We start from the raw sequence: 13,683 nt of genomic DNA on the forward strand, positions 1-13,683 counted from the left end.
CGTGCCGCCAATATACGTGTACAGTGCTGCCGTGCGCTCGGGTTATTTGTGCGCACTGGACGCCGATATATTTACGCCGCCGTCCTTGCGCGAAACACTGGCGCACTGCACGCGACTGCATTTGATAATTTCGATAAAAATCTTAACCGCGAGCTAGCGTAACGGGACAGCCGCGCGCTACTCGCGCGTATCGGAGAAAGCGAAACGTTTACCAAACAAGTTGACCTGTACAGTGCATGGCCGCCACGCAAACTCCGCTGACCTCCTCACGGCGAAGACGTACGCTTTAAAACAAAGGAAAACAAAAAATAAAGCGCGCCACATTGAACAACAAAAACTGCTCCCGCCATACCCACGAAGTGTCTTCGGTCTCGTGCTCTACGGTTGCTCCAGAAACGATTCCTCTTAGCGCGGCCTTTTTGCCTAATGCCCTTTTGTTCGCGGCTGAGCCGCGGGCGGTAGAAACAAGGGAAGATCCGCCGCAAAAGCGGGGCGCACAGGGAAAGCCAAAAACATAATACTCCATGAGCACGAAGTGCCCGCGAGCCGTAATGACTTGTTTCCGGACCGCGCAGAGCGACCACAGCGCCACACGGGCTCCTAGCGGCATCTGCGGGAATGCGAGTCGTGCTGTCCGCACGTATGTTGGTGCGTGCCGCACTGAGCAGGGCGGCGCTTTTTCTCGGCATCTTTTTTCTTTGTTTTCGTTGCAAAGCCGGCGCTGCTGCTGCTCTCCGAGAGGGCTCCTCCTCCTCCGAGAAGTCGGCGCGGCGATGGGAAAGACCGGTTTTCGGACAATGAGGGCCGATGGGGCCACAGGATCCTTCGAGATGTCGTCGTTGGCATTCCGTGCTCCGAGTGACTCGCTTCAGAGCGGCTAGTGGCCCTAAAAGCAGCAGCGGTTGACAAGCCAACGCGTGCGATATGCCTCTGCGCTGTCACCACCACTACGCACGCTTTGTTCCCGGAGTGTGGCTTCACCCCAACGCCGATCGATGCAAGGTGTGTGCGTGCGCGCGGTGCGGTCGCAGAAACCAGCGCAATAATTGAAGCGAGCCGCCGCCGTGGCCCAGGAGGATACTGCGCCATGTCGGCAGAGTCGTCGAGCCTGAGGCGGTTGCCTAGTTTGGTCTTTGACGCGACGACGATGCTACCGAGCTCCGGAGCCGCCGTGGACCCCGCGCTTGTTGTGGTTTCGGCGTGCGCGCTCGCCGCCGTGCTGTCATCGTCGCCGGCGTTCGCCGCGGAGTTGTGACATGGGTGAGGGGGTCGCGCCGTCCCTGCGACGGTCGCTGCTCTGCTTGGCGTGCCTCTTCACGGTCGCCGACTCTCTTGTGACCTCCGTCAGCCCCGCGGATAACCGGCGTGGCTTCGCGGTCTTCCGCGCGGCGCTTCGGCGACCCGACGAGCCGCCGCCGTGGACTTACGATCTTCATGCGTCGGACTCGGCCGCCGGCGAACACCTGTTCGCCGTCGACCGTCACACTGGAGACGTCACTTTGCAGAACCCCGTGCAGTGCGGCTCTCTTTCCCAAAACCCCGTACCGGTAACCGTGCGCGCTAGAAGGCCTTGTTGTTCGACCGAGTGGACAACATGGGTGCGATTCTCAGAGTGCGCGGTCGTGGACACCTCGCTGGACACCTTGGATACTGTGCGTGTGACATTATATCAGCTCCAAGATATGTGTTTCGTGCAAAGCGAACCAATCGTAAGATTAGCAAATCTGTTGCCGCGCGTTGGGAATTGCAGCCTTACGTTCGGATATTCATCATCGAGCCAGTGTTGTGCCATAGAAAGAGTTGGAGGAGACCTGGTCGCCCACAGGGAGTTTTGTGGACCCGCGACAGACACTGTCACTACGAGGTTTACATCTTGTGGAAATGCTAGCTATGACCTTACTGTGGCCTTTGGGCGCCATCGGAGCAGGCGCCATACTCTTCATTTTGAGAAAAACCTTTACATTGCCTCAGTACCAGAAGGAAAAGATCGTGGCTATGTGGTAGAAACCATGACAGCATCGTCCGGTGGTACTTCATCATCAGAACTGTCATATTCACTTCATGCCGTACTTGATGCCAGGAGCCAGGCTATGTTTAACATTGATCCTCTCTCAGGTGTGGTCACAACGACCACTGTCCTGGACAGGGAGTTTATGGACGTTCACTATTTGCGAGTGATAGCTATTGATGGTAGTGCACATCCACCTGTAACTGCTAGCAGCACTTTGCAGGTGAACGTTCTTGATGAAAATGACCATGCTCCCATGTTTGAGCAGTCAACTTACGAAACCTCAATCAGAGAGTCTGTTCCAATTGGTTACACTGTTGTCACAGTCAGGGCAACTGATCAGGACTCTGGCTCAAATGCCAACATTGACTACTCATTTCTTAATCCCGATGGTACAAACAGTGCTTTTGGAATAGACTCAAAAAGTGGAATCATTACAACGCAAACATCTCTTGACAGGGAGATCATTTCCTTCTACTCTCTTATTGTCCAGGCAAGCGACTCAGGTCCAGTCACTGACCGGAAATCAGCATCAACAACAGTCGAAATTACCATCCTTGATGATAATGATAATTACCCACAGTTCTCTGAGCGTTCCTACTCTGTGAAAGTGTCTGAAGATATCAACTGGTTAAACCATCCAGAAATAGCAAGAATCCGTGCTGTGGATGCTGATGAGGGTGCAAATGCAGCTTTGAGGTACAGTCTGATTGGTGGAAACACGCAGGGTCACTTTGCCATGGACAGTTTTACAGGTTCTGTTACTGTGCTGTCCCCATTGGATTATGAGTCGGCACGCAGCTATCGCCTAGTAGTCAGGGTCCAGGATGGTGGGACGCCCTCAAGGTCTAATACTACTCAGCTCCTTGTAAATGTCCTAGATATAAATGACAATGATCCAAAGTTTTACACCTCACTCTTTCATGAAACAGTTCCTGAAAATGTTCCCATTGGTCACAGTATTGTAAGAGTCCAAGCGTATGATGCAGATGATGGACCGAATGCCGAAATATCCTACACTCTGTCTTCTGCCGAGCATCCGGATTTACCCCTGCGTATTGATGACATCACCGGTTGGGTTGTGACGACGCGAGAGCTTGATCGAGAAGAAAATGCAAGCTATAACTTTCAAGTGATTGCTAGGGACCATGGCTCTCCAGCACGATCCGCCACAGCTACGATTCTTCTCAAAGTTCAAGACGTGAATGACAATGACCCTGTATTCGATCCCAAGATCTACGAAGGCACAGTATCTGAGGCTGATCCTCCTGGAACTCCTGTGATGAGTGTTACAGCATCAGACCGAGACGAAAATTCTCGCCTTGTTTATCACATCACGAGTGGGAATATAAGGGATCGCTTCAGCATCGTGAGCCACAACAGACAGGCAGTGGTGTCCATAGCCCAACCCTTGGACTACAAAATGGAGAAACGGTTCGTGCTGACAGTCAGTGCAACAGATTCTGGCGGACGATCTGACACAGCTACTATCTACCTCAACGTGAGCGATGCAAATACACATCGACCAATCTTCGAGCGAACGCCATACACTGCAACCGTGCCAGAGGACGTACCAGTGGGAACGACTGTTTTGGTTGTGGAAGCACATGATGGCGATGTTGGCCGAAATGCACTTATTACGTATACGATGGAAGAAGACGTTCCAGAGTTCAGAATCGACTCAACAACTGGGGCCATCGTAACTACGAGACCTCTAGACCGGGAGAAAACGAGCGGCTATACTTTAGTTGTCATGGCTCAGGACAACGGAAATCCCCCGTTGTCAGATACAACAAATGTAGAATTGGAAGTGGCCGATGTCAACGATAATGCTCCCACATTCCCGACCGCTGGTTACACAAGCACAGTCAGTGAGGACGCCCTCATTGGAACAAGCGTTGTGCACATTTCAGCAACAGACAGCGATCTTGGCCTAAACGGTCAGATTCGTTATACTTTCCTTGGAGGGAATGATGGAAGCGGTGCCTTTGGAGTTGATCCAACATCTGGAATCATTCGGACAAACAGGGTTCTCGATCGCGAGACATTGGCTGTGTATCACCTTGTTGCATTCGCCGTTGACCGTGGTTCACCGTCACTTTCCGCTTCCGTGCCTGTGACCGTTTATATCGAAGACGTCAACGACAGCCCGCCACGTTTTTCGGCAGATCGGATTCGACTGTTTGTCCCAGAAAACAGCCCGATTGGTTCCATTGCAGGAGAAATAGAAGCACATGACCCAGATGAAGGACCAAATGCTATCATACAGTATGCCATCGTTGGCGGCCCCGATGCCGATGCTTTTTCGCTTGTAGCAAGGCCAGGAGAACCTGCTGAGATTGTTACAAGGACAGACCTGGATTACGAATCTCCCCACAAGAAGTACACACTGATTGTGCGTGCATCTTCACCTCCACTCCGAAATGACGTTGAAGTTGAGGTGTGGGTCACAGACGTCAATGACAACGCTCCTGTTCTCAAGGTAAGTGTCCTTCTAAATGGCATTTTGAGGTCTCAATGCAATTTTGAACTGAGCAGATCCGCTAGAAATTTTTTTACAAGAACTGTGTAATTTTAAGGCATGTTAGAGCTTTTATAACCTTCGTACAGTGAGCTGTGCATACCTTGTTTAAAAAACACAGTCAAGAAAACTCTTTATAATTTTTATTCCTAGTGGACTTTGATTCATTGGCTTTTTACAGCTCTGTTGCTGTTCATTCAGAAGGAAACGATGCATTTATTGGTGAGGAAATTGCTTTTTAAAATGGAGTACGTTTTCCCACCACCCGATTCAAGCTCGTGGCGTTGATAATGACATTGAATGCGTTTGACAGAATGGCCTAGTTTTACAGATTAGATCCACAAGAAAAAAAAATTACTCAACATCATTTTCAGCTTGCTTATGAAAGTTACCTGTGGTGACGTCAACTGCTCTTTATTTCTTTGTCTTTTCTAGCTTATAATAGCTCTGTTTTCAGTGAAGGGAGTCTTTTTGTCATTAGAACATGGTAATCAGTCAATATAGGCTGACCTTAGTTTGTTCTGAGGGTCCTTTTAAAGTTAGTTATCTGATGCAGATTGATTGACAAATGATATTATACTTGCTTCACAAAAGTAAGGTTCTCAAGAAATTCAATTTAGAAGACCAAATGTAAAGTAAACCATTCGTCACTCCACTTCATGTGTCATGCGTCAAGTTATTCCTAGTTTTCCATGCTATTACGGTTGTTAATAACCTTACCATATTAATATTTTATAGATTTGGGATTTGTCAGTGACTGCAGATAATAACTTTGGTATAGTTTCATGCAGGAATTGCATTAAAGTAAGCCAACCTTGTTATTACTCCAAGCTTTCAATATCAGGAAAGTATTGCGGGGAAATTCTTTCTCACTAGCAATTTAACATTGTGTTTCATGCCAGAAGTCAGTCATTATGAGCTCATTTGGCTACAAACTGTTTTGGATGGAAACATTCAAAGCGCCACATCTTTTCAGCATCAAGCAATTTCTTATTTGCTTTGTGTCCGCTGGTAAAAAATATATATACATATTATTCGTATGTTACATGCAGGACTTTAGCATTGTGTTCAACAACTACCAGCATCATTTCCCCGTGGGCTCAATTGGACGTGTGCCTGCTTGGGATGCTGATGTCGCTGATCAGCTTCGCTATCGATTTGTCTCGGGCAATAACGCAAACCTTCTCATGCTCAACGAAACATCTGGTGACATCCGGCTAAGCCCAAGCCTCAACTCTAACGTTCACATCAATGCCGACATGGAAGTCAGCGTATTCGGTGAGTGACATTCAAAGTGCTGAATCCTATTTCTTGTGTGCTTTGTGCAAGCACTATCATGCTTTGCTTGAAGTTAGCAAAAACAATTTCATGCTTTTTATTAACTCAACAAGACAGCACTTTCACGAAGTTTATATACGTTCATCCTCGAGAAGGAATTGCACTACGTGGACGCAAATGTGTACCAATTTGCTCAGCTTCCTGCCTTGTTGCAACTTAACTGATTTCTTGTATGGTGATCCCTTTTTTCTATGCTAATTAAAGTGCTTTGCCCTGTCACCTTCCTTATGTCTGGGTCAGTGTAGTGCAATTGCTTCTTAAAGATGAACATAACTTAAAGCAAATGTTGCATGTTCAAAAGTAATGTTCACAAATCCAGGGGGGGGGGGGGGGGGGGAACAACAGTGTGCGGCAGTTTGAGGTATTAGGAGCAGCTACGTATAGTTCAATATCCAGGTCAAGTAGTGATTGCGAATCTGTACCGTGAGAAAGAAATTACAAGGAGTTAGGTTATTAGAGTGCATCTGGAAGCCATATTGAGCTTATGAATAGCAGCTTACAGGTATCCATGAAAAGTGAAGAACAGTTGTGTCGTGCCAATTTTCTTCTGTGGTGCTGAAACATAGGGCCTAGAAAAAAGGCTTGAAATTATATTGGAGACAGTACTGTGTGCTATCGAAAGGAAAATAATAAGAGTAATATCGATGAAAGAACAAACCCAAGTTAATGATATCCTGGAGAAGTGGACCTGAGTGCAACATGTAATTTGGCAGACAGATAACTGATGGTCTGTTGGGATGATAGAGTGGATTCCAAGAGAAAGGAAATGTAGATGGGGACAGCCAAAAGTTAGGTGAAGAGATGAGATTCGAAAATTTGCTGGCTAGCACTGGACAGGGGCGATCAGAGAGTGTTGAGAGAGAGAGACTCTTTAATGAAGAGCAGAGAATTTAGCCGGCGTTGAAAAATCGCTGGCATGCTACTCTGCGTAGGGAGGGGAATTTGGGAGATAAAGACAGAAGGAGAGCAGCGGGGAAGAGGTAAAAAAAAACGAAGATAAAATGCGGCCATGAAATGGGTACTAAGGATGCAATGGCGAGTATTGATGTAACCTATGGAATGATGGAGTGCATAGTCCGACAAATGGGCTGACGAAGTTCACTGCATGAAGAATGCATGAAGGTAACGTGCAAGTGAATTTAAAGCTTATCGAGATGTCCAATGTCTTTTAAATATGTGAATAGAAAAGTCATTGCAAGTCTCTGTTGCCTAAGGCAGGCTAAGGGAGCTAAAACTTTGTCCATCGTTAGGGGCACTGGGCAGAGCTTCTGCATGCAATGTTCATAGTACACACGCTCGTTAGCATACGCAGGGCACTCAAGCAAGATATGTTCCACAGTTTCTATCGCGGCACAGTTGTCACAGTGCGGACTGTCCATTTGTCTAAAACGGTATCGTAAGCCGTTTGTTGAGAGAGGCCTTTGCTCTTTAGTGGAAATAACATGGCTGACGATGATGATGAAATTAAATTTTGATCACTTATGTTGTATGCTTTGTTTTAAATGGCATTCAGTATTTCTGTTAGCGTGGTACTAAGAGACATATTCCAGTTCTGTTTGCACCCCGTAGTCACTGCATACAAAAATGGCGCTGCTTGTTTGTGTGTAGTTAGCAAAAATAATGCTATTCTAATTCATCACCATTGGTTTTTTCTCTCAATGCTTTGTGTGCTGTAGGCTGAAAAGAAAATCAATGCCATTACAGGCCAACAGAATGTTCTTTGATTAATTTTGACCTACTGAGTGAATTCTATAACTTTATTGATTCAAGTTGCAATTGACCAGCATTGCTGTTGCTAAAGCCTTTATCATGTTCACTGCATCGTGGGTTACCGGTGAGTCACGTCATTTATTCGTGCTGTGCAGCCACGAATACTGGGTCACATGATGAAGCTATGGGCCAGATTTTATTGTGAAGCCTAAGAAAGAGGATCTCTCTATAAAATCTGTCCTACTGCTTCATCATGTGATCCTGTATTTGTGACCGCACAGCACGAACGAATTACGAGGCCTGCCAGTGACACATGATGCAGTGTTTCTGGAGCTTGGTTCAAGTTTCATAACCTGCTTTTTTGGCTTTTATGATGTTTGACTTTTTAAATTTGCTCCCTTTCCCACCCAGTCACTAAGTTACATATTTCATGACTTCTCAGGAAGGAAAGCAATTATGTTTTTTATAGCAAGAGAGCAGTTGGAATTAGTAATTACTCCCTTATTACAAATATACTTCACCCTGGAGGATTCCACTTAACTTAGGACCACCTTGTGTTTTTGGAAACGATATTTTTAATGCTCTAATTTTTGTTTCCGTATTACAAACCTTCTTGAACCACTTTCTTGATCAAGTATGCCAATCTATTGAAAGGCCATGCATCTAACCTCTTCATATTATGTATATCTGGCTAGTCCAGGACCTAGGATTTTCTTGGCATTTTTCTAGCATTCATGGGGTTGCTGTCGAGGCAGAGAAGTTTAACAAGTCTTGTTTTGGAAACAGTCACTTGCCTTATCTCTCGAATGAAAACTTGTTCCTTGTTTTTGCGAGAGCAGCCTTTCAGAAAGCCAGAAATTTCGCTAATGTCTTATCTCTAGCCTTTGGTTTTACAGTGCAAGTTTCATGAAGGCAGGACCTCAGTTATTTGTAGAGCTTAAAAAAGCTGAATACATCATAAATGAATCTTTAAATATGCAATATGAAGATTGGAATGGATAGACAATGAAACTTTGTTCCTTGTTTTTGCAAGAGCAACCTTTCAGAAAGCCAGAAATGTCACAAATGTCTTATCTCTAGCCTTTGGTTTTTGTGGTGTAAGTTTCATGAAGGCAGGACCTCAGTTATGTGTGAAGCTTAAAAAAGCTGAATACATCAGGAGGGAATCTTTGGACATACAATATGAAGATGGGAAAGAGTAGGCAAGAACTGAGAATGGTGAAAATTACTGAAAAATGGCGCAATTCGCTACATGTTTTCGGCTTTTGTGCTTTAAGTTAGAGTACTTCAACATGCTTATTTGCATGCATGAAATGGTGCAATTAAGGTAGAAGTATGTTGTAGCATGTTCTACACCTTTATTGCAAAAATCAAAATTAGAATGGTTTGCAGGTTGTTCAAACAGGTGGCGTTTATGAAACCAATAGGAGTGCATATGATAAAGCATATGTTCACAGCATGTGCATAAATAGGCCTTCAAAAAGCTTACAAATCTGAGAGCTTTTTGGAAGGACATTTGACTACCCGACGAATCACTTTGCAAGTTAAGAGAGAGTGCTTCATGTCTCATCCCACACTTTTCTTCATTTTACACGCAGACGGAATCAACGAGGTCTCGGCCATGTGCCACCTATCGGTGAGGCTTGTGTCGGAGGCTATGTTGTTCAACAGTGTCACTGTCCGCCTGGGAGGCATCACCAAGGAACAGTTCCTCTCACCGCTTTATGACCAGTTTGTCAGCGGTCTTGCAGCCATCGTGCCATGTGCGAAGGAAAGTGTCTTCATATTTAGTGTCCAGGTAACGTTATTGCCTCTATTCATTGTCATCGTAATTGCCTTTCACCCTGTCAGTCAGCCCGGGCCTGTCTTTTAGCATGGTGCTTGTAGGCAACATGCAGTGGGCAGCCAAAATATGCCGGAATATGTGAGCCAGGTAAAATTAATTATGCTTCACATTCATTCCTTCTCTTTTAAATTTCATGTCATTAAGTGTAAAATCTTTTTTTCTATTCACTGGGAAGCTTCAGAAAAGGAATTGTGTCTTTTAGCTATCTAAATTTGCCTCATATACAAGAACACATCACGAGCTAGTTGGTTTTCTATCACAACGAAAACAGCACAAACTTCACGAAGGACGCAGAAAGGGGAGACGAGACACAGGCGCTGACTAAGCCTGTCTGTCTGTCAAGCCTGTGCAAGCGTGTAAATCAGATGGGTCGACAGATACGTAGGCTGCATCACAAATCATCGCGATTGGTTTGTTTCTTGTGCTCAAGGTGTAGGCTACTCAATTCCCTTGTCTTGTGGTCATGCTTACATAGGCCGAACCGGCAGGTGCCTTAACAAAATACTGTCAGAGCACAACTACAATGTAAGCACACGAATCTCAGGCCATCTGGGCGTTCATTGCCGTGATTGTAAATGCACTCATCACTGACACGAGCGTGCTGAGCAGGTGCTGTGACCAAATCACGCGAGAGATAACTGAAGCCAAAAAAATTGCGAGCCTAGAAAACCGCTGTGCCAGCACCCCATCCGTGGCCCTTCTGGATAAGGAATTTCGTTTCCTTGCGACAGCTCAGCATTCATGATATTCCCTGCTCGTTTCCTGCTGCGATTGTCTATGATTCATGTCTTATCCTTCTTGTTTTTTTTGATGCCTTGAGTATGTTTACCGATTTGTCAGAGCAATAAAATTTCAGTCGTTAGCCAGCGCCTGTGTCTCATCTCCCCTTTCTGCGTCCTTCGTGAAGTTTGCGCTGTTTTCGTTGTCATATACAAACACATTGCCGAGCTCTCTTTGGTATTTACGAGTGTGAAAAGAACTCAGTGCTTGAATTTGGATCAAGATAGTAACTTTTTCAGCATGAATGCTTCTTGACCTGTTAAAAACTATGCAGAATTCCTTTGCAATCAATGGTTATTAACATCCAACTGTTTTCAGTCATGTGGCTGTTAATTGTGGTTCTTTCTTTCTCTGAGACTCACTCCGCTATCGTGGAAAATTCACCTAAGTGCTTTGAACTATGTCGCTTCCTTATCAAGCACTATATTTTTCCCTTCCTTTGCCGTAACTGCTGGCTTCTTTGGTTAGCTGAGACGACTGCTTCAGTCTAAGAAAGAGCTGTGGAGTTCACTTCTCAGAGTAGTATATATTTTTCTTAGATGTAAATACTGAGAAACTGTAGAAATTTCCATTTTAACAACACGTTTACCTGGGTAAACATTAATTCTAATTGTTTCCCTCAATAATTCTTGTAGAATTGTGGCATAAGGCATTGTAAATGTTTAGTGTGTCATGACAGGCCATTTTTTTTTCTCTGAATGTTTGTAAAGCTAGACAAGGCTCATTTGTGTCATTCGTTTCTAGTTTTAATTGTTCTCAGGAGTCTTATGTGCGTTTTAATTGCAGGATGACACCGACGTCGACAGCACAGTTCTCAACATCAGCTTTTCAGCGCTGAAAGGCAGTGAGGATGATTTCTTTCGACCTCAGTACCTCCAGGAAAGGGTCTACCTAAACAGAGCCATACTCGCCAAACTCACTAATGTGCATGTAAGTTTCTTGCCGTCTTCTTTGTTTCTTTCGTGATTCACGTTCACGGATTCACGGGCTAAGACGCAGTTTCGTTCATTGTTCTCCGCAATTCTAATTGCCATTCTTTTGCATCTAGTCTAAATGTACTCTACCCTAGGCAGTAAGGATGTCAGTACTGGTTCCATGATGTTTTTTTTGTTTTTTTTTTCTGAATATGGATTATCAAGGACTGTAAAGTGAGTTGCTAATAGCTGAAACTTGTAGCTGGTTTTGTATGTTGTCTGATGCAGATGTTTGATGGATGGTGAAATGCATCGTGGTTATGTATGACGTGGAGGAATGCTTTGTTCTTTGTGTGATATTATACACAATATAATTATTGCACTGGCCTTGTTCAAATTTATAGCCTGCTCTGTGTATGTCATGAGATGTTCAGCTAAATTCAAATTGTTGTTATCTTTTGAATAAAGAATGAGATGGTCCAGAGCAAGGGCGTAAGAGCAAACTGAAAATGTCTACCCTTTAAAGAAATAAGTTGACGGATACTGGCTTGTTGTTTGTACAGAGCGAGAGAAAGGTGAAGAAAAGAAAGTCTGGGGCAACTTATAAGGTGTTATACAATATCAGTACGAGGTGTCATATAATATCAGTACGTAGTGCACAGTTAAACTTAATTCTAAAGTTAGAGAGCTGAAGGCTCTCTCAACTGGCTTCACATCACTAAGAGGAAAGAAAGAAGAGACATTATGAGTGGCTTAAAACAATGCTCCATTTGTACATGCCTATATAAAGGCAGGAAAGTAAAAAATATTGCTTTATAGAGCAATTCATATATGAGTGATGGGTGCATAGCCAAGCAATGCATGTAAGAATATCTGTAAATATGAGTATTTTTATGGACAGAGAGGTGCATAATGGGTGTGCATGGAAACAGTGTTTGCTGACACGTTCTAACCTACACAAAATTCGGATAAAGGTTAATTCTATGAGGCATCCTAAAATGTGTAAGAGATCTTTATGGAAGGATTGTACTTTTAACTACTGTGTAAAGATGTTAAGTGCTCACAGACATCTGTACATATCCACACACTGCCTTGCAATTGTACATGCTCGCAAAAATCTCGCACCAAAACTGAAATCTCATAAATGGGGACGTGGCGCTCGTTCGCATGCCATCAATTTGTGGTATGGGACTGAAAGGGCCAATAAATAAGTTGCGACATGGTGCAGGTACTTATTAGTTACGTAGCAGTGAGCTTGTTAAAAAGCCTAGGTCAACTCTAAAGCCTGCATTAAAACCAAATAAGGGTCTGTGCATTAAAGCAAAAGGTTGCTAAAACATAAATTTTAGTTTGGAGAGAGTTTTCATAGCATGGGAATTGTTAGTATGTTGTTGCCTTCCTGTTTGTGGTAGAATGTGCTTTGCCGTTTGTTGTCACAGGTATTGCCCTTCGATGATAACCTGTGTGTCCGTGAGCCCTGCATCAACTTTGAGGAATGCCTGTCGGTGCTCAAGTTTGGAAACGCGTCCTCGTTCGTCGCATCAGACACGGTTCTTTTCCGACCCATCTACCCTGTCAACACATTTGCCTGCCGCTGCCCAGTTGGCTTTACGGGTACATGACTCTTTGAAAGCTGCATATTTTTGGTTTATTTACATTCAGGGCAGATTTAAAATGTAAAAACAACTTTGTCTTCATTTAACCCTGAAAAGAAGTAATATCATTGTCAATAGTGAAAAAAATGCAGGCTGCTATGGAGGTTATGATACAGTAAAGAAACTTAATGAGTGTACTAATAACAGGAAGTTTTTTGATTGAAACGGAATCCAGCTGGAATGTCATGGAATGCATTCTTCGGTACCTCGAAAAAATTTGAGTGGGTAAAGACAATGTCAGAGCAACTGGAGTTGGCTGGTGGTATCGAGAAAATGGTAGTCTACTATTTGGTTATTTGTTTCTCTGCCTAATTTGTTGCAGACTTTATATTGTTTGTCACCTTGATTAGTTTTCTAACTTTATTTTTTACTGTAATAATTTTTATCAATTTTCTTTGATATAAAGTCCTAACTTTTACAGTAACAATACATCTGAAACATGTTTTGACTTTAAGCTCCATGTCTCAGTTTTATTCATGCTTCTGAATGCACTGTTCACCACATGTGGTCCAGACCTTCACACGTGTGCGACCTGTATATATTTATATTTATCGTGTATGTATGTAAATAGATTTATTGTCAGTGTACCCCTTCCCCTGTCCTTTCTACTATCCCCTCACCCCTTTCCTTTCACTTCTACGCACTGCCTGCTATCCTTTCTTTCCGCTGCCCCAGCTCAGGTGCTTCCAGCCACGATAGCAGATGCCGGGATAGCAAAAATTCTTTTTCCTTCCATATTAAATACAAATAAAGCCACTACTACTACTACTATGTGGTCCGTTGTTTTCCAGTAAATGTTACTTGGATTCTCTTCACTGGTCGTATGTGCTGTAATCTTAAGTAGTAAACCATTTGTCCATTACGTTTTGACATTGGATTTTTACAGTGCGTGTGGAATGATGATGGCTTCT

At 44.0% G+C, this 13,683-nt stretch overlaps 1 protein-coding gene across 2 annotated transcripts in view; it reads left to right on the top strand.

The window, feature by feature from the left end:
• The first annotated feature begins 742 nt into the window (after positions 1–742).
• Positions 743–13,683, top strand: part of stan (Protocadherin-like wing polarity protein stan) — a 58,610-nt gene continuing 45,669 nt past the window's right edge. For both annotated transcript variants that reach the window (XM_089563143.1, XM_089563144.1), the window contains exons 1-5: positions 743–4,490; positions 5,582–5,807; positions 9,176–9,375; positions 10,990–11,133; positions 12,557–12,731. In XM_089563143.1, the coding sequence (XP_089419269.1) occupies positions 1,257–4,490; positions 5,582–5,807; positions 9,176–9,375; positions 10,990–11,133; positions 12,557–12,731 (3,979 nt within the window). In that variant the 5' untranslated portion in view covers positions 743–1,256. The remainder of the gene's footprint in view (positions 4,491–5,581; positions 5,808–9,175; positions 9,376–10,989; positions 11,134–12,556; positions 12,732–13,683) is intronic.

Source organism: Amblyomma mixtum, chromosome 10 (assembly GCF_055824585.1).
Source record: "Amblyomma mixtum isolate Tamu chromosome 10, ASM5582458v1, whole genome shotgun sequence".
Lineage (NCBI taxonomy): Eukaryota > Metazoa > Arthropoda > Arachnida > Ixodida > Ixodidae > Amblyomma > Amblyomma mixtum.